The sequence below is a fragment of the Neoarius graeffei genome, chromosome 19 (assembly GCF_027579695.1).
Source record: "Neoarius graeffei isolate fNeoGra1 chromosome 19, fNeoGra1.pri, whole genome shotgun sequence".
Taxonomy (NCBI): domain Eukaryota; kingdom Metazoa; phylum Chordata; class Actinopteri; order Siluriformes; family Ariidae; genus Neoarius; species Neoarius graeffei.
This window is the reverse complement of record NC_083587.1, coordinates 69,074,102-69,094,653: the sequence shown is the minus strand read 5'-3', so window position 1 is coordinate 69,094,653 and position 20,552 is coordinate 69,074,102. Positions and strand designations below refer to the sequence as shown.

The 20,552-nt window shown below is 47.5% G+C and overlaps 1 protein-coding gene across 2 annotated transcripts; it reads left to right on the top strand.

The window, feature by feature from the left end:
- Positions 1-4,402: 4,402 nt before the first annotated feature.
- wdtc1 (WD and tetratricopeptide repeats 1) lies at positions 4,403-19,413 on the top strand. Of its 2 annotated transcripts, none has more exons than XM_060900529.1 (16): positions 4,403-4,627; positions 5,285-5,366; positions 5,492-5,575; positions 5,651-5,697; positions 7,323-7,434; positions 7,757-7,944; positions 8,105-8,287; positions 8,375-8,463; positions 9,286-9,401; positions 9,552-9,627; positions 9,981-10,074; positions 10,196-10,363; positions 15,586-15,821; positions 17,544-17,712; positions 17,801-17,993; positions 18,119-19,413. In XM_060900529.1, exons 2-16 carry the CDS (start codon positions 5,319-5,321, stop codon positions 18,314-18,316), a joined length of 2,001 nt encoding a protein of 666 aa, XP_060756512.1. In that variant the 5' UTR covers positions 4,403-4,627; positions 5,285-5,318; the 3' UTR covers positions 18,317-19,413. The 2 variants fall into 2 exon arrangements, with proteins under 2 accessions (XP_060756512.1, XP_060756511.1); XM_060900528.1 differs by having other exon boundaries at positions 5,251-5,366.
- The last annotated feature ends 1,139 nt before the right edge of the window (positions 19,414-20,552 follow it).

Below are 20,552 nucleotides of genomic sequence, written 5' to 3'. Positions count from 1 at the left end.
AGGTTCCGGAGCGCACTCCGGCTTGCTCCCCCTCAAATTAAGCAGCGTGCTCTGGGAGCAAGACGGAGCATGCTGCTTAATTTGTGGGGGAGCAAGCCGGAGCGAGCTCCGGCAGCTATTTACACTGGATCCGGTGTAAATAGCTGCTGGATCATAATTACAGTAAACTAGTAAATCCAGTAAAGGAAAAACTTGAGACTGAAAGGTTTTAACAGTCATCCAAATGACTGAATGTAAACATTGCTACAGTAACATACCAGCTATGATGTTGTTGACATTAGCTAGTGCTAACAGCTAGCTGCTAGGACACTGCTACAACACAGACACTGACCCTAATAATACAGTTCTTGGTCATTGCCTGGTAACAGCAAATTTATAACGGGCCATGTCTCAACAGACTAAGAAGTTATTTCAATGACATTTAATAACATTTTGTTTATCCTGAGGACTGAAAGTAAATGAAAATGTGAACAAACCTTAGCTGTAATAAGATGGCGACCACCAGCTCCAGGGACGACCCGCTGATGTAGGCATGTTACCCAGCCTGACACAAAATATTTGTAGGCATCCAAACTCTTATACGCTTTCAGATCAATACCTGTGTATGGCGATGGGTTTTTAACGACATAGGTATACAGATCATGTGGGCCGAAGTCAGGTAAAGACGAGGGCTTCGTGTACTTCCGTACGTCAGTGAACAATCCTGGTGGAAGCAGGTACACGTCGTTCTCTAAGCCTGCTAACCTCAATTTTTGCAAATCCCTCTCCCTCTGCTCGCCCTGTAAATGCCCTACGTCGCTGGATAGTGAAGGTGTTTTCTGCATCTCGCTCCTTTTTCTTTTATGTTTTTCGTTTGTCGCCTTCCTCGCATTCAAACTGATTCGAGCCGTGATGTCCAAAATGGCAGCATCACATGACTTGGTCACGTGGGTGAAAAACCTCAATAGGAGGTGATTTACAGTGGTGCTTAAAAGTTTGTGAACCCTTTAGAATTTTCTATATTTCTGCAAAAATATGGCATAAAACATCCTCAGATTTTCACACAAGTCCTAAAAGTAGATAAAGAAAACCCAGTTAAACAAATGAGACAAAAATATTATACTTGGTCATTTATTTATTGAGGAAAATGATCCAATATTACATATCTGTGAGTGGCAAAAGTATGTGAACCTTTGCTTTCAGTATCTGGTGTGACCCCCTTGTGCAGCAATAACTGCAACTAAATGTTTCTGGTGTCTGTTCATCAGTCCTGCACACCGGCTTGGAGGAATTTTAGCCCGTTCCTCCATACAGAACAGCTTCAACTCTGGGATGTTGGTGGGTTTCCTCACATGAACTGCTCACTTCAGGTCCTTCCACAACATTTTGATTGGATTAAGGTCAGGACTTTGACTTGGCCATTCCAAAACATTCACTTAATTCTTCTTTAACCATTCTTTGGTAGAACAACTTGTGTGCTTAGGGTCGTTGTCTTGCTGCATGACCCACCTTCTCTTGAAATTCAGTTCATGGACAGATGTCCTGACATTTTCCTTTAGAATTCGCTGGTATAATTCAGATTTCATTGCTCCATCAATGATGGCAAGCCGTCCTGGCCCAGATGCAGCAAAACAGGCCCAAAACATGATACTACCACCACCATGTTTCACAGATGGGATAAGGTTCTTATGCTGGAATGCAGTGTTTTCCTTTCTCCAAACTTAACGCTTCTCATTTAAACCAAATTGTTCAATTTTGGGCTCAGCCATCCACAAAACATTTTTCCAATAGCCTTCTGGCTTGTCCATGTGATCTTCAGCAAACTGCAGACAAGCAGCAAGTTTTTTTGGAGAGCAGTGGCTTTCTCCTTGCAACCCTGTCATGCACACCATTGTTGTTCAGTGTTCTCCTGATGGTGGACTCATGAACATTAACATTAGCCAATGTGAGAGAGGCCTCCAGTTGCTTAGAAGTTACCCTGGGGTTCTTTGTGACCTCGCGGACTATTCCACGCCTTGCTCTTGGAGTGATCTTTGTTGGTCGACCACTCCTGGGGAGGGTAACAATGGTCTTGAATTTCCTCCATTTGTACACAATCTGTCTGACTGTGGATTGGTGGAGTCCAAACTCTTTAGAGATGGTTTTGTCACCTTTTCCAGCCTGATGAGCATCAACAACGCTTTTTCTGAGGTCCTCAGAAATCTCCTTTGTTCGTGCCATGATACACTTACACAAACATGTGTTGTGAAGATCAGACTTTGATAGATCCCTGTTCTTTAAATAAAACAGGGTGCCCACTCACACCTGATTTGTCATCCAATTGATTGAAAACACCTGACTCTAATTTCACCTTCAAATTAACTGCTAATCCTAGAGGTTCGCATACTTTTGCCAGTCACAGATATGTAATATTGGTTCATTTTCCTCAATAAATAAATGACCAAGTATCATATTTTTGTCTAATTTGTTTAACCGGGTTCTCTTTATTTACTTTTAGGACTTGTGTGAAAATCTGAGGATGTTTTGGGTCATATTTATGCAGAAATATAGAAAATTCTAAAGGGTTCACAAACTTTCAAGCACCACTGTAGATTATAAGTGCATGAGTTTGTTTCCTCCTAAAGCAGCAGGAAGTCATGTGGGATTTAGTTACCTGTTTTTGATCTGAAGAAATAATAATGATTCTACACCCTTTGTGGTGAACTATACACTCTACAGGAAGTAGTTTGGGACACAAGCCCTAATCTTATAGGCCTAAACCAAATCTGAATCCTAACTGCTTTAGAGATGGACTTTCTGCACTCACTCCTATTCTAAGTGCACTATAAGTGTTCTAAATCAATCTCCACTAAACTCTATACAGTGCCCTACAGCTCAGGTCTACACACACTGCCTGTGCACTTCAAAGGGACTGAAGTTAGGGCTTGTACACTTTATCTAGTGCACTAAATACCCATCAGATTGCTGTTTGATTTATAACTCGATCCACATAGAGTTACAGGACATTTTTACCAGCTGTTATTTATCAAGTTATTTATAACCCAGAGCACAGTGGCCTTGACAGTGGGCACTAACATACACCTCTACAACCAATGCACATGGCCCGCGTGATTCTGGTGTAAAATGAACCGTACACTCATTAGAATATTAAGTGTAATCCACGATGTGAACTGATGAAACCCACGAACTGAACCATTTACCTGTGGCAGTGTTTATTTCTGAGGTGTTGTTTTCACCTGCATCACCTGAGTTTGATACGCTGCAGTGTGACATGCAAACCCAGTCCTCTCTTTACACACACACACACACGTGTTTGTGTTTTTATGCAGATTTATAAAATTAATGTTGAATTTTAAAAAAATTTATCGATTTCAAGTCAAAAATCATGTTAAGGGAATTTTAGGCTCTTGCATAGAATCACTAATAAAATAAAATGTCACAGACTGCTGCTTTAATCTACACTGCACTGCATTATACACTCAGCATGGAGTTATTTCAAGTTTAATTCTTTACTTTACATATAATTCCACTCTATAGGGTAAAAACAATAACCCCTGCACCCTAACTAGTGCACTAAGTGGGAGCTTCTTATAGACTCCAGATGGCACCAGGAGGAGCTCCTGCCACTGGAAATAAGGGAGAGGAGGTGGAGAGGGTCTCAGTTTGAAGTTCCTGGAACCCACATCAGTGAAGACCTCAAGTGGATGGTGCTCGAGTCAAAAAGGCTCAACAGAGACTCTACTTCCTACAGACTCTGAGGACGACCAACCTCTCTGCAAAGCTGCTGGAGATATTCTACCACTGCTTGGTTAAGAGCATTCTGACGTACTGCATAATGGGCTGGGACGGGAACTGTTCAGCAGCAGACAGAGCAGCTCTTCAGAGGGTTATTAACACGGCACAAAAATCATCGGAACCCCCTCGGAGGACATGTACAGATCTCACTGCCTCAGCAGAGCCTGCACCATCATTAAGGATGATACACATCCCTTTCATCAGCGGTTCTCACTCCTGCCATGTGGAAGACGCTACAGAGCCGTAAGGGCCGCAGCTCCAGACCCAGGAACAGCTTCGACCCAACAACTATCAGTGCACTGAACCCACACCCGTCCCTCCACTGCTACCACAACAACTGTACCTCGAGTGCAAGCAGAATACATTAATGTGCAATAACTGCAGAAGTCACTTTACTTTGTTTTATATTCTATTTTTTATAGCTATTACTCATTCAAACGAGTTTCTTTTAATGTGTGTGCATGTGAGTGAATGGGGTTCAGTTTTCCTTTGTTTTAAGAGAGACAGCAAATTGCGTTGTATGTTAATATGCTATGACAATAAATTGATTCTGGTTCTGATTCTGATCATAGGGAGTGGTTTTGGTTACGGTCGGGGATTTTCTGTGTGATCTGGCAACCCGTGTCAAAATGAAACCAGGACACACTCTGTTTAGCTTTCTGATTAGCTTAGCCTAGCCTAGCCTAGCCTGTGCGTTTAAAATAGTTTAATCCGCTGATCTGAACACTGTGTGAGGATAAATATCCAAGCGATTTAATTAGGTTAAATATTTAATACGTCAGCTTGTGAAAGTGAAGTGTAACTGTTAGCATCTCGGCTCACAGCATACGCAGCTCAAGCAAAGCCTTAACAGGTACGCTAATGCTAATGCTAACTACGCAGCTAAGTGTGTTAACAGTGCAGACTTAACGTCTATAAATGAATATTTCCTCCTGAGGAGTGAAATTAAAGTCGTGTCTGTGTAAAGTCAGTCAGAGGCGCAGGGCTCGGCTAAAGCAGCAGCCGGACACTCACACAGCTAGCAAACATGAACCTATGCTAAGCTATTTGTTTGCTAACTCCAGAGGCTGAGGACTTTAATGGCACAGTGTTAAACTCTTCACTTTTTAATTTAACATCAGGAAATGTATATAATGTTGAAAAGTCACAGTTTGGAGTGTTAATAAGCTCTCTCACACAGTCAATACAGAAAAGAAGCGACTGCTGTGGAAAAGTTTGGAAAGTTTATATTCATGGGAATATTAAAAGTGCTTTTCAGATAAAAATGTTGAAGCTTCACATTTATCCTCATGAAGATGATGAAGTGATTAAATCTGGACTTTTCTCTTTAATTTTCATCAGAGAACTGATTCGTTTTACAAAAACAGTTTAATTAATTACTGTAATATTAGACAATAAAACTCATGATGTAGAATGAACATGTGTTTGTGTACACGTCACTTCCTGTTTTTTATTCTGTTACACTGGTGTAATCAGGATCCTGATGACCTCTGACCCCTGTGTTCTCCAGAGTGAGGCCATGATCGGTGTTGCACTGTGAAGCCATGAGTCAGAGGAACATCGCTGCCGACTTACTGAACAGACAAATCCGGGTCAGAACACACACACACACACACACACAGAGCTCAGGGCTGTAAGGAGGGCAATATCCCCTTTGCACTACATATTCTTGTGAATAAAGGTGTGTGTGTGTGTGTGTGTGTGTGCACGCGTGCAGGAGAACAGGACTCTGAGTTTTCAGAGATACTACCATGTGACTGACCCGTTTATAAAACGACTTGGCCTGGAGGCGGAGCTACAGGTGAGTATCATCACAAAATCTGTGTGTGTGTTCGTTCTTGTCCCACACTCAGTGTTTGTCTGTGTGTGGTTTCAGGGTCACTCAGGGTGCGTGAACTGTCTGGAATGGAATGAGAAAGGAGAGTAAGTATGAATACAGAGGCCACGCCTCCTTCACTGAGACTGACGGGTACAGAGGCCACGCCTCCTTCACTGAGACTGACGGGTACAGAGGCCACGCCTCCTTCACTGAGACTGACAGGTACAGAGGCCACGCCTCCTTCACTGAGACTGACGGATACAGAGGCCACGCCTCCTTCACTGAGACTGACGGGTACAGAGGCCACGCCTCCTTCACTGAGACTGATGGGTACAGAGGCCACGCCTCCTTCACTGAGACTGACGGGTACAGAGGCCACGCCTCCTTCACTGAGACTGACGGGTACAGAGGCCACACCTCCTTCACTGAGACTGACGGGTACAGAGGCCATGCCTCCTTCACTGAGACTGACGAGTACAGAGGCCACACCTCCTTCACTGAGACTGACGGGTACAGAGGCCATGCCTCCTTCACTGAGACTGACGGGTACAGAGGCCACGCCTCCTTCACTGAGACTGACGGGTACAGAGGCCACGCCTCCTTCACTGAGACTGATGGGTACAGAGGCCACACCTCCTTCACTGAGACTGACAGGTACAGAGGCCACACCTCCTTCACTGAGACTGACGTACAGAGGCCACGCCTCCTTCACTGAGACTGACGGGTACAGAGGCCACGCCTCCTTCACTGAGACTGACGGGTACAGAGGCCACGCCTCCTTCACTGAGACTGACGGGTACAGAGGCCACGCCTCCTTCACTGAGACTGACGGGTACAGAGGCCACGCCTCCTTCACTGAGACTGACGGGTACAGAGGCCACGCCTCCTTCACTGAGACTGACGGGTACAGAGGCCACGCCTCCTTCACTGAGACTGACGGGTACAGAGGCCACGCCTCCTTCACTGAGACTGACGGATACAGAGGCCACGCCTCCTTCACTGAGACTGACGGGTACAGAGGCCACGCCTCCTTCACTGAGACTGATGGGTACAGAGGCCACACCTCCTTCACTGAGACTGACAGGTACAGAGGCCACACCTCCTTCACTGAGACTGACGTACAGAGGCCACGCCTCCTTCACTGAGACTGACGGGTACAGAGGCCACGCCTCCTTCACTGAGACTGACGGGTACAGAGGCCACGCCTCCTTCACTGAGACTGACGGGTACAGAGGCCACGCCTCCTTCACTGAGACTGACGGGTACAGAGGCCACGCCTCCTTCACTGAGACTGACGGGTACAGAGGCCACGCCTCCTTCACTGAGACTGACGGGTACAGAGGCCACGCCTCCTTCACTGAGACTGACGGGTACAGAGGCCACGCCTCCTTCACTGAGACTGACGGGTACAGAGGCCACGCCTCCTTCACTGAGACTGACGGATACAGAGGCCACGCCTCCTTCACTGAGACTGACGGGTACAGAGGCCACGCCTCCTTCACTGAGACTGATGGGTACAGAGGCCACGCCTCCTTCACTGAGACTGACGGGTTACAGAGGCCACGCCTCCTTCACTGAGACTGATGGGTACAGAGGCCACGCCTCCTTCACTGAGACTGATGGGTACATAGGCCACGCCTCCTTCACTGAGACTGACGGGTACAGAGGCCACACCTCCTTCACTGAAACAGATGAAATCCAGAGGTTTTGTGTGTATGTGTGTTTTCAGTGTGTTAGCGTCAGGTTCTGATGATCAGCATGTGATGGTATGGGATCCTCTCAGACACAGGAAATTGATGAGCATGCACACGGGTCACGCTGCTAACATCTTCTCTGTTAAGGTAAACTCCCTTCATCATCACATCACACGCTTTATGAATTTATTTCCTTTATTTATTTGTATTTATAAATAGCTTATGTTTATAAATTATTAAATGTATAACTGGTTCTAGTTTTTTGAGGTGCTTTACCGCATGCCTGTTGTGTTTATAAGAGTGTTATAAATGTCTGTAGCGGTGACCCGCCCTGATCTCTGATTGGCTGCTGCTGTGTGATGGAGGAGACTCAGTAATTTGGCGTGAATTTAAAGGAGATGAAATGAACCGGTTTCCGTTCTGTGAGTTCAGTGAGTTTAAAGGTTCTGTGTAACCGTGTCGTGTGTAGTTCCTGCCGCACTCTGGAGATCGGATCCTGGTGACCGGCGCTGCAGATACGAAGGTTCACGTCCATGATGTGACAGTGAAGGAGACGATTCACATGTTCTCCGATCACACGAACAGAGTGAAGCGCATCGCCACTGCCCCCATGTGGCCAAACACGTTCTGGAGCGCAGCCGAGGACGGTGTTATCAGGTATACGAACACAACGTATGTGTGTGTGTGTGTGTGTGTGTGTGTGAGAGAGATACAGGTGAGATATGTTGGAGGTAATGTTTAACACCATCTCTCTCTCTCTCTCTCTCTCTCTCTCTCTCTCTCTCTCTCTCACACACACACACACACACACACACAGACAGTACGATCTGAGAGAGAGCAGTAAACATTCGGATGTGTTAATCGATCTGACGGAATACTGTGGTCAGCTGGTGGAGGCCAAATGTCTCGCTGTGAACCCGCGGGATAATAACTACCTCGCTGTGGGAGCTAACGGCCCTTTTGTACGCCTCTACGACATCCGCATGATCCACAACCACAGGCCAGCACACACATACACACACACACACACCAGCTGGTCATCATGGTAACTAGGAAAGTCTTACCGTGTGTGTGTGGTGTTCCACAGGAAGTCTCTGAGTCAGAATGCAGGAGTTCACACATTCTGTGATAAACAGAAGCCCATCCCTGACGGAGCGGGTCAGTACTACGTCGCAGGTAAGAACCGACCTGTTTCACTGAATATCATTTACACACAACGGTGCTGAGTTCTGGACTCTGATTGGTCAGAAGGTGTTGATTAATTCTCTCTGACAGTAGTGTAGGTTTATATTAATGCGCTCGATCTAATAAGGTATTGTTTCCATAGTAACAGCTCATTCACTGGGGCGTGTCCAGCAGACGCTCCACTGATAATAAACAGATTAAAACGTGTAATCACTGAGGGTGAATCTTACTTTAAGAAAGGAGAAGTGTGTGTTTGTGTGTGTGTATGTATCGTCTCTGGAAGGAGTCTCCAGTGTCAGTGCTGTGTATCAGTCCGAGGTGAAGCTGGAACTGTAAGTTTTCTGACATCTTCAGGACAGAAGAGTTTACGGTTCTTTACAGTTTCTCAGGAACACGATGGAACAAGCTGCGATTTTTTTTAAATTAACTCTGACAGAGAATAAAGAGGGTCTGGTGAGGGAACAACAGTTTATCGCTGCTATAACATAAGTGAGAACAAGAACTCGCTCGTTTCACTGACATTCTACAAAGTTAAATGTAACTATAAATGGTTAAAAAGTATGAGGTGGTGTTCTTTAATAAATAAACAATTGGACTCGTTGGTAAGTTTCTGTGAAATAAGAGGAATAAACACTTCCTGTTATAGAAAACTAATCAACTGTCTTTGTCTCTGTCTGTCTCTCTCTCTGTCTGTCTGTCTCTCTCTCTGTCTGTCTCTCTCTGTCTGTCTGTCTGTCTCTCTCTCTGTCTCTCTCTCTCTGTCTGTCTCTCTCTCTCTCTTTCTCTCTCTGTCGTTCCCCCAACCCCCCGTAGGTCACCTCCCAGTTAAACTGCCAGATTATAATAACAGGCTGCGTGTGTTGGTGGCCACCTACGTGACCTTTAGTCCTGATGGGACGGAGCTGCTGGTCAATATGGGCGGAGAGCAGGTGAGGAGGTGTTATGATTGAGGGCAGGGCTTAAGTTGACCTGGGTCAGCCAATCACAAACTTGATCATGTGACATTTACCACTAACTTCTCTTCCCACCTATTTAAATCTCTTTGATGATCGTGTGTGTGTGTGTGTGTGTTCTGTAAGGTGTATCTCTTTGATCTGACGTTTAAACAGAGGCCATACACTTTCCTGCTGCCCAAGAAGTGCCATTCCTCATCAGGTGACATTATCACCCCTATTGTTTCTTTACTTGTCATACGGTGTGTATGCTGTAGATTGCAGACTGTTGCTCCACCAGTAGGGGGTGCTGACGTGCAGCTGTGGAACATGTACACACTGTACAGAGCTCTGCTGCAGTAACGCCACTCGCACTACTGATGAGAACACACTGATGATTTCTCTGCGCTGTAGTGACTTCAGTGAGCTGTGACTCGCACCGCAGAGTCTGGAACATGTTTTAATGAAAGAATTAATTAATCAGTAATTTAAATGTTTTTGTATTGTGTTTTCTGCATGCTGATCACGTTTAGGATTTTGGGTTTCATCTGTTAACCGGTTCTGATGTTCCTGCAGAGGTACAGAATGGGAAAACCACAAACGGAGTGTCTAACGGACTTCATCTACCTGCCAACTGTCTCAAACTCACGAATAATAAAAAACCCTCCAGGTGAGTGAGCCAGGTGTCACCGTCACAGAGTTTATAGATACAGAGATGTGATGAAGTGAGCTACCTGTGTGACCTGAGACATTAGGAAATGCTTCAAGTACTCTGTGTGTGTGTGTGTCAGTGAGCTGCCCCCCCACCTGGAGCGCATTAAGCAGCAGGCTAATGATGCGTTTGCTCGTCAGCAGTGGACTCAGGCCATCCAGCTGTACAGTCTGGGGATTCACACAGCGGGGCAGAGCAACGCCATGCTGTACGGGAATCGTGCCGCCGCCTACATGAAGCGCAAATGGTATGGATAAAAAAAAACAACCTTTTATTTTATAAATACATCACAACTTCATACACAGTGTCTTGTCTCGTCTTCTTCCGCTTATCCGGGGCCGGGTCGCGGAGGCAGCAGTCTGAGCATGGAAGCCCAAACTTCCCTTTCCCCAGACTCCTCGGCCAGCTCCTCTGGAAGAACACTGAGGCATTCCCAGGCCAGCCGAGAGACATAGTCCCTCCAGCGTGTCCTGGGTCTTCCCCGGGGCCTCCTCCCGGGGAGACATGCCTGGAACACCTCCCCAGGGAGGTGTCCAGGAGGCATCCGAAAGAGATGCCCGAGGCACCTCAGCTGATTCCTCTCGATGTGGAGGAGCAGCGGCTCTACTCCGAGCTCCTCCCGAGTGACTGTGCTTCTCACCCTATCTCTAAGGGAGCCCCCAGCCACCCTGCGAAGGAAACTCATTTCGGCCGCTTGTATCCGCGATCTTGTTCTTTCAGTAATTACCCAAAGCTCATGACCATAGGTGAGAGTCAGAACGTAGATCAACCGGTAAATCGAGAGCTTCGCCTTTTGGCTCAGCTCCTTCTTCACCATGACGGACCGGTAAAGCGACCGCATCACTGCGGAGGCCGCACCGAACCGCCTGTCGATCTCATGCTCTATCCTTCCCTCGCTCGTGAACAAGATCCGATACTTAAACTCCTCCACTTGAGGCAGGACTTCTCCACCAACCTGAAGAGGGCAAACCACCCTTTTCCGGTCGAGAACCATGGCCTCTGACTTGGAGGTGCTGATTCTCATCCCAGCCGCTTCACACTCAGCTGCAAACTGCCCCAGTGCATGCTGAAGGTCCTGGTTTGAAGAAGCCAACAGGACAACATCATCTGCGAAAAGCAGAGATGAAATCCTATGGTTTCCAAACAGGATTCCTTCCGGCCCCTGGCTGCGCCTAGAAATTCTGTCCATAAAGATTATGAACAGAACCGGTGACAAAGGGCAGCCCTGCCAGAGTCCAACATACACTGGGAACAGGTCTGACTTACTGCCGGCAATGCAAACCAGACTCCTGCTCCGTTCATACAGGGACCGGACAGCCCTTAGCAAAGAGCCCCGAACCCCATACTCCCGAAGCACCTCCCACAGAATACCATGAGGGCCACGGTCGAATGCCTTCTTCAAATCCACAAAGCACATGTGGACTGGTTGGGCAAACTCCCATGAACCCTCGAGCACCCTATGAAGGGTATAGAGCTGGTCCAGTGTTCCGCGACCGGTACGAAAACCACATTGTTCCTCCTGGATCCGAGGTTCGACGATTGGCCGAATTCTCCTCTCCAGTACCCTGGAATAAACCTTCCCTGGGAGGCTGAGAAGTGTGATTCCCCTATAATTGGAGCACACTCTCCGGTCCCCTTTCTTAAAAAGAGGGACCACCACCCCAGTTTGCCACTCCAGAGGCACTGTCCCCGACCGCCACGTGATGTTACAGAGGCGTGTCAGCCAAGACAGACCCACAACATTCAGAGACTTGAGATACTCGGGGCGGATCTCATCCACCCCCGGTGCCTTGCCACCGAGGAGCTTGCAAACCACCTCAGTGACTTCGGCTTGGGTAATGGACGAGTCCACCTCTGAGTCATCAGCCTCCGCTTCCTCAATGGAAGACTTGACAGTGGGATTGAGGAGATCCTCGAAGTATTCCTTCCACCGCCCGACAATGTCCCCAGTCGAGGTCAACAGCTCCCCACCCGCACTGTAAACAGTGTTGGCAGAGTACTGCTTCCCCCTCCTGAGGCGCCGGACGATTTGCCAGAATTTCTTCGAGGCCGACCAGTAGTCCTCTTCCATGGCCTCACCGAACTCCTCCCAGTTCCGAGTTTTTGCCTCCGCAACTGCCCGAGCTGCGGCACGCCTGGCCTGCTGATACCCATCAGCTGCCTCAGGAGTCCCGGAGGCCAACATGGCCCGGTAGGACTCCTTCTTCAGCTTGACGGCATTCCTTATTTCCGGTGTCCACCACCGGGTTCGGGGATTGCCACCATGACAGGCACCGGAGGCCTTGGGGGCCACAGCTCCGAACAGCCGCGTCGACAATGGAGGCAGAGAACATGGTCCACTCAGACTCAATGTCCCCTACCTCCCTCGGAAGCTGGGAGGAGCTCTCCCGGAGGTGGGAGTTAAAGACCTCCCCGACAGAGTGCTCGGCCAGATGTTCCCAGCAGACCCTCACCATACGTTTGGGCCTGCCAGGTCTGTCCGGCTTCCTCCTCTGCCAGCGGATCCAACTCACCACCAGGTGGTGATCAGTTGACAGCTCAGCCCCTCTCTTCACCCGAGTGTCCAAGACATAGGGCCGGAGATCCGATGAAACACAGTGCTGATGTAAATAAAACAGTGAACAGTTTACCAAAAATTACTGTAGAGGAAATATCATCATAACTTGGGGGGGTATAGAGCATGTGTTGTTTTTGAGAAACTTTGCCTGAGAGTTAAAATGGCCCGTGTAAACGTTGTGATGTATTGTGATGGTCTCACGCTACCTGTGTTGTGAAACTAGACGTTCTGGGCGTGAGATTGTTGTTCTGGGCGTGAGACTGTTCTGGGCGTGAGCCTGTTGTTCTGGGTGTGAGCCTGTTGTTCTGGGCGTGAGACTGTTGTTCTGGGCGTGAGCCTGTTCTGGGCGTGACGTTGTTCTGGGCGTGAGATGCCTGTTCTGGGCGTGACATTGTTGTTCTGGGCGAGAGATGCCTGTTCTGGGTGTGAGATGCCTGTTCTGGGCGTGACATTGTTGTTCTGGGTGTGAGATGCCTGTTCTGGGCGTGACGTTGTTCTGGGCGTGAGATGCCTGTTCTGGGCGTGACATTGTTCTGGGCGTGAGATGCCTGTTCTGGGCGTGACATTGTTGTTCTGGGCGTGAGATGCCTGTTCTGGGCGTGACATTGTTGTTCTGGGCGTGAGATGCCTGTTCTGGGCGTGACATTGTTGTTCTGGGCGAGAGATGCCTGTTCTGGGTGTGAGATGCCTGTTCTGGGCATGACATTGTTGTTCTGGGTGTGAGATGCCTGTTCTGGGCGTGACGTTGTTCTGGGCGTGAGATGCCTGTTCTGGGCGTGACATTGTTCTGGGCGTGAGATGCCTGTTCTGGGCGTGACATTGTTGTTCTGAGCGTGAGATGCCTGTTCTGGGCGTGACATTGTTGTTCTGGGCGAGAGATGCCTGTTCTGGGCGTGAGATGCCTGTTCTGGGCGTGACGTTGTTCTGGGCATGAGATGCCTGTTCTGGGCGTGAGATGCCTGTTCTGGGCGTGACGTTGTTCTGGGTGTGAGATGCACGTTCTGGGCGTGACATTGTTGTTCTGGGCGTGAGATGCCTGTTCTGGGCGTGACATTGTTGTTCTGGGCGTGAGATGCCTGTTCTGGGCGTGACATTGTTGTTCTGGGCGTGAGATGCCTGTTCTGGGCGTGACATTGTTGTTCTGGGCATGAGATGCCTGTTCTGGGCATGACATTGTTGTTTTGGGCGTGAGATGCCTGTTCTGGGTGTGACGTTGTTCTGGGCGTGAGATGCCTGTTCTGGGCGTGACATTGTTGTTCTGGGCGTGAGATGCCTGTTCTGGGCGTGAGATTGTTGTTCTGGGCGTGAGATGCCTGTTCTGGGCGTGACATTGTTGTTCTGGGCGTGAGATGCCTGTTCTGGGCGTGACATTGTTGTTCTGGGTGTGAGATGCCTGTTCTGGGCGTGACATTGTTGTTCTGGGCGTGCGATGCCTGTTCTGGGTGTGAAATTGTAGCTCTGAGCGTGAGATGCCTGTTCTGGGCGTGACATTGTTGTTCTGGGCGTGAGATGCCTGTTCTGGGCGTGACATTGTTGTTCTGGGCGTGAGATGCCTGTTCTGGGCATGACGTTGTTCTGGGCGTGAGATGCCTGTTCTGGGCGTGACATTGTAGTTCTGAGCGTGAGATGCCTGTTCTGGGCGTGACATTGTTGTTCTGGGCGTGCGATGCCTGTTCTGGGCATGACGTTGTTCTGGGCGTGAGATGCCTGTTCTGGGCGTGACATTGTAGTTCTGAGCGTGAGATGCCTGTTCTGGGCGTGACATTGTTGTTCTGGGCATGAGATGCCTGTTCTGGGCATGAGATGCCTGTTCTGGGCATGACATTGTTGTTCTGGGCGTGAGATGCCTGTTCTGGGCATGACATTGTTGTTCTGGGCGTGAGATGCCTGTTCTGGGCATGACATTGTTGTTCTGGGCGTGAGATGCCTGTTCTGGGCGTGACGTTGTAGTTCTGAGCGTGAGATGCCTGTTCTGGGCGTGACATTGTTGTTCTGGGCGTGAGATGGTTGTTCTGGGCGTGAGATGCCTGTTCTGGGCGTGACATTGTTGTTCTGGGCGTGAGATGCCTGTTCTGGGCGTGACGTTGTTCTGGGCATGCGATGCCTGTTCTGGGCGTGACATTGTTGTTCTGGGCATGAGATGCCTGTTCTGGGCATGACATTGTTGTTCTGGGCGTGAGATGCCTGTTCTGGGCATGACATGGTTGTTCTGGGCGTGAGATGCCTGTTCTGGGCATGACATTGTAGTTCTGAGTGTGAGATGCCTGTTCTGGGCGTGACGTTCTGGGCGTGAGATGCCTGTTCTGGGCGTGACGTTCTGGGCGTGAGATGCCTGTTCTGGGCGTGACATTGTTGTTCTGGGCGTGAGATGCCTGTTCTGGGCGTGACATTGTTGTTCTGGGCGTGAGATGCCTGTTCTGGGCGTGACATTGTTGTTCTGGGCGTGAGATGCCTGTTCTGGGCGTGACATTGTTGTTCTGGGAGTGACATTGTTGTTCTGAGCATGACATTGTTGTTCTGGGTGTGAGATGCCTGTTCTGGGCGTGACGTTCTGGGCGTGAGATGCCTGTTCTGGGCGTGACATTGTTGTTCTGGTCGTGAGATGCCTGTTCTGGGCATGACATTGTTGTTCTGGGCGTGACATTGTTGTTCTGGGGGGCGTGAGATGCCTGTTCTGGGCGTGACATTGTTGTTCTGGGAGTGACATTGTTGTTCTGGGCATGACATTGTTGTTCTGGGTGTGAGATGCCTGTTCTGGGCGTGACGTTGTTCTGGGCGTGAGATGCCTGTTCTGGGCGTGACATTGTTGTTCTGGTTGTGAGATGCCTGTTCTGGGCATGACGTTGTTCTGGGCGTGAGATGCCTGGTCTGGGCGTGACATTGTTCTGGGCGCTGATCTGTGGTTCTGTTAGGGATGGGGATCATTACGACGCTCTGCGTGACTGTCTGAAGGCTCTGACTCTAAACCCGGCTCACCTGAAGGCTCACTTCCGTCTGGCCCGCTGTCTCTTCGAGCTGAAGTACGTGGCTGAGGCTCTCGAGTGTCTGGATGACTTTAAAGGGAAATTTCCAGAACAGGCTCACAGCAGCGCCTGCAGCGCCCTCGACAAAGACATCAAAGCTGCTCTGTTCTCCAAAAGCGACTCAGGTGAGACGCCACATGGTACAAAACACCTGTGTAACTGCTGGAGGGAGTATAGTGAAAATAAACCCATACTTATACACTACACAGGAGTGAAGCGCTGAGTCTGATGAGCGTTATGGTTATCTGTGTATCACAGGGGGGTCAGAGCCAGCTCAAGCACCAGCAGCAGTTCTGTGAGACCCTAAAGTGTGTGTTTACATACATAATAAGATGTTTCGATGAAAAACAAGGGCTTACAGAAACTATTAAAATGTATGCACTATTAAATAATATTTATTATGGTGAGTCTAATAAAATTTTGTTTAATCACATTTATTGGATATGAGCTGCTGTGATGGGAAACAGGATTAGCCAATCAGAATCAGGCATTTTTCCTGTTTGTTTGAAAGCTACTCACCAGAGAGAGACATTATAAACACAGAGATATGGAGGAGAGAGACGTGAAGTGAAGTAGCTGCTGGAGTTTACTGCAAAAGAAAAATAGATCAGGATTTATAATATAAGGTATAATGTGTCCTGTTCTCATGATTTTGTTATAAAGGTATTTCAGGACAACTTTATTAATCTGGAAAGAGGAATAAATATTACAGATTGTTTGACAGGAGATTGTGCCTTAAAGCTGTACTGCCTTTCAGATTTTTCAAGTGTAGGTCATAAAAAGAATTTTCCCGGCACCCAATTGTTTTTGTTTAGTGGAATTTGAATCACAGACTTCCAATTTTATTCGTTGTTGTTTTTTTTAATAGAACAATTAATGAGTTTATCTCCACGTGGCCCTAAATTCTCTGCTATTTTTTCCTGCTTCACCATGACCCAATTCACGATACTACATCATGCATCACGTGGTGGGTTTTCCCTGTTCATGCAAGGCATTGTGGGATACAAATTTGAAACAGGAGAGAAAAATGGAGGATGTGAGTGTGCGAATGAAACATGAAAGAGCGACTACAGTAACGGAAAGAAAGCGAGAAGAAAAGACGTTATGTTATATACGAAGGAAAGGAAACGCAGGACCAAACTAATAAATATGGGCGCTCAGCGAGCACCTCGGTGTGATCAGCTGTTCGTTTAGCGACAGAATGATGGAACTGTCAGTGCACGCTCAAAGGGAAACCTGTAGATGGCAGTAATGCAACACTGTGGAAGCCAGCTGCTGTAAAACCCAAAAGAAGAAGAAGAAGGTAAACCTGCGCATGCGCACACGGACTTCCTCTGTCTGCTTGACTGCGCCAAGCGAGCGATTTCATGCACATTATTTGCTTTAATCCCCTCAAATTAAATAACTTCCCAGCCACAGAATGGCCTGATATTTTGTGAGATATTACAGAAATAAACAGATATCACAATCACCACATTTCAGAGGGAACTAAATCTCACCAAGTTTATGAAATCGAAAGGCCGTCTTGCTTTTAAATGATTAAATAACAGTTTAGTGTCATTGCTGCTGCTGCCTGATACGTCACTTCCAGCACAACACACGACTCGCTTCTGAATCATTTTTACACGAGTGTGACTGACATCAAGCACAGCCCACATTCCAGACGGCAGTGGAAACCAGCGTGCACATAGATATATGTATGGATATATGGTGTATATTCACATATTTTAAAAAGAGGGAAAAGGCAGCCGCTCATCAGTTTTAGTGAAGCGGTGTGAGATGTGTTTGTGGATCTTGTGTCTGACTCGGGTGATGAATTATTATGTGTTGGTTTGTTGGTGATCCAGCGGACGAGAAGAAAGGGAGCAGCTCGATCCGCTTCCACAACTTCAGCCGTAAAGAGTCGATCCCCGAGGACGAGATCATCCTGAGAGAGCGCAGCTTCGACTACAAACACCGATACTGTGGCCACTGCAACACCACCACCGACATCAAAGAGGCCAACTTCTTCGGCAGGTCCGTACACACAACACACGAGAAACACACTTTAACAGAAATGTTTACCCCAATTTCACCCCGTGTGTGTTTGTGTGTGTTTGTGTAGTAAAGGACAGTACATTGTGAGCGGATCAGACGACGGCTCTTTCTTTATCTGGGAGAAGGAGACCACGAACCTGGTGCGAGTGCTGCAGGGTGATGAGTCCATAGTGAACTGTCTCCAGCCACACCCCAGCTACTGTTTCCTAGCAACCAGCGGCATCGACCCTGTGGTACGGCTCTGGAGCCCCCGACCCGAGGTAACGCGCATACATGTCACTTGTGGTAACACCTGTGATATATGCCACATATACAGTGGACAGATGATGGTGTTTAATGTGTGTGTGTGTGTGTGTGTGTGTGTGTGTGTGTGTGTGTGTGTCAGACGGACAGTGAGAACGGTCGTGTGGTGGAGGATATGGAGGGAGCGTCTCAGGCTAATCAGAGGAGGATGAATGCTGATCCTCTGGAGGTGATGCTGCTCAACATGGGCTATCGCATCACGGGGCTGGGTGGCGGCCATGACGCCTCCGACGAGGATGAGGACAACACGGAGGGGCAGGTGCAGTGCCGCACCAGCTAGAGTGAGTGAGTGAGTGAGTGAGTGAGTGAGTGAGTGTGTGTGTGTGTGTTGCCTCCACTTGTGGATCTGCACTGCTCACCCCCCCCCCTTGGAGAGGAAGAGAACACAGAATCATGCACTTGACCCCCAGAGTGGGCGGAGCTTCAGACCAGGCCGTTCAGACTGAATGATAGTAAACTCATTGTTTCCTCACCGGCTGAGAGTGTGTATTTTTTTCAGTATGTCCAACTCTGATGTCACTTCCTGTTCCTGCAGCTGAGACCCCGCCCATTGCTCAGCCATATCTGTCTGTCACACTTAAGCACTTTGTTTAAATGGAGGAGGTTCCAGGATTTAAAATGTTTTATTTTTCTCTGATCTTCTGCTGTTTTATGTCGCCTGTTCATGTTTCAGGATTAAAGGAGCAGTTCTCAGCTTCTCGGCTGAGTTTGTTTCTGTGATGCTAATGTAGCTAACAGGTAACGGACGTGCATGGCTTCCACTTTAGCATTGTGCACTGAATAGGTTACAGAGAGGAAAACGGTCTCAGTGAGAACACGTTCTTCCTCAGCACAGAGTTTGATGTCAGACTCAGGTGGGGGTGTGGCCTAAATCTGAAGGCATGGTTTATACATTAGAAATAAGACTGAAGGTAAAGTGTACATGTGAGCTGTTAAATTTGTTGTGTTATTTTAGGAAACTTTATGGACTAAATGGTGAAAGTGGGAGGAGTTAGACACACCCATTTAGAGCACTGTGCTAAACTGGTAGATGTACAGTATACCTCCATTACTTGTTAGCTACATTAGCTCTATAGCTCCAATGCTAAAATTACAGAACAACACATCTCAGCTGATTAAAGTGCTTGAGACGCTGAGGACGTTTAATTTCATACAAACACACACATTAATGAAACAGCAGCATTAATATCAATGCATTCATTCAGGGTGTGCGTGTGCGCGCGCAGCTCATCTTTTTACACTACCCTGCAGTATATATTTATTGGCTCAAAGCTCCTCTCTTTGTTTCTCCATGTTTATTTTTCTTTGGGAATTTCATTAATGCCATTTTGCTGCCAGATGAAGAGAATTAAAGAGGATTAAAGTGTTCAGACCTCACGCTGTGCAGTGTGTCTGTTCTCTCTTCTGATCATATAACATCCTCAACCTCTTACATACACTTAAGGAAAACAGGCATCTCTCTCATATACACACACACACACACACACACACACACACTGACTGATGGAGAAATGTTATTGTAGTCAATCCACCTGCTGCCTTGCGTTTGAGGAGAACCTGGAGGAAACCCACGCAGACATGGGGAGAGCATGTGAAACTCAGGATTAGTTTTTCTGGATGTGTGTGTGTGTGCGCATTAATGTTATTGCAAGATGTCTGTCATAATTCTGGTCTAATCACATGGTGATCTAATCACGCAAAAAAAATCCCATGTGTCTCACACCCAATTTTAATACATATTGTTTTGCTCTTAATTGTAGGGGCGTGGCTGATTATTAGTAAGTCACATGAAGATCACACATCTGTAGTGTGTACCTGTTCTCAGAACTCAGTACCTTCCCTAAAACCCCTGGAAGTGTTGCTTCTCTGACATGCACTTTTAAACCTCGTCTATATTTTGTCGTTCTGAGTTTTAGTTTTGGTGAGTAATTAGAGAAAAGCGTGAGTGCTTCCTGCAGTGCCTTTCTGTGTTCGATCGACCCCAGGGAAGTCAGAGCTCAGGATTACATCATGTAGCAGGTCTTTGAGCCACAAAGTGGGAAAAACGACAGACATTCATCTTTTGTTATCAACAAGCTAGGCAGCTAATGAGTATGTGATGAGTATTTACCTCTGTAGTGTCAATGTTCGATTTAACAAGTGAATATTTCTGTACAGTGGTGCTTGAAAGTTTGTGAACCCTTTAGAATTTTCTATATTTCTGCATAACTATGACCTAAAACATCATCAGATTTTCACACAAGTCCTAAAAGTAGATAAAGAGAACCCAGTTAAACAAATAAGACAAAAATATTATACTTGGTCATTTATTTATTGAGGAAAATGATCCAATATTACATATTTGTGAGTGGCAAAAGTATGTGAACCTTTGCTTTCAGTATCTGGTGTGACCCCCTTGTGCAGCAATAACTGCAACTAAACGTTTGTGGTAACTGTTGATCAGTCCTGCACACTGGCTTGGAGGAATTTTAGCCCATTCCTCCATACAGAACAGCTTCAACTCTGGGATGTTGGTG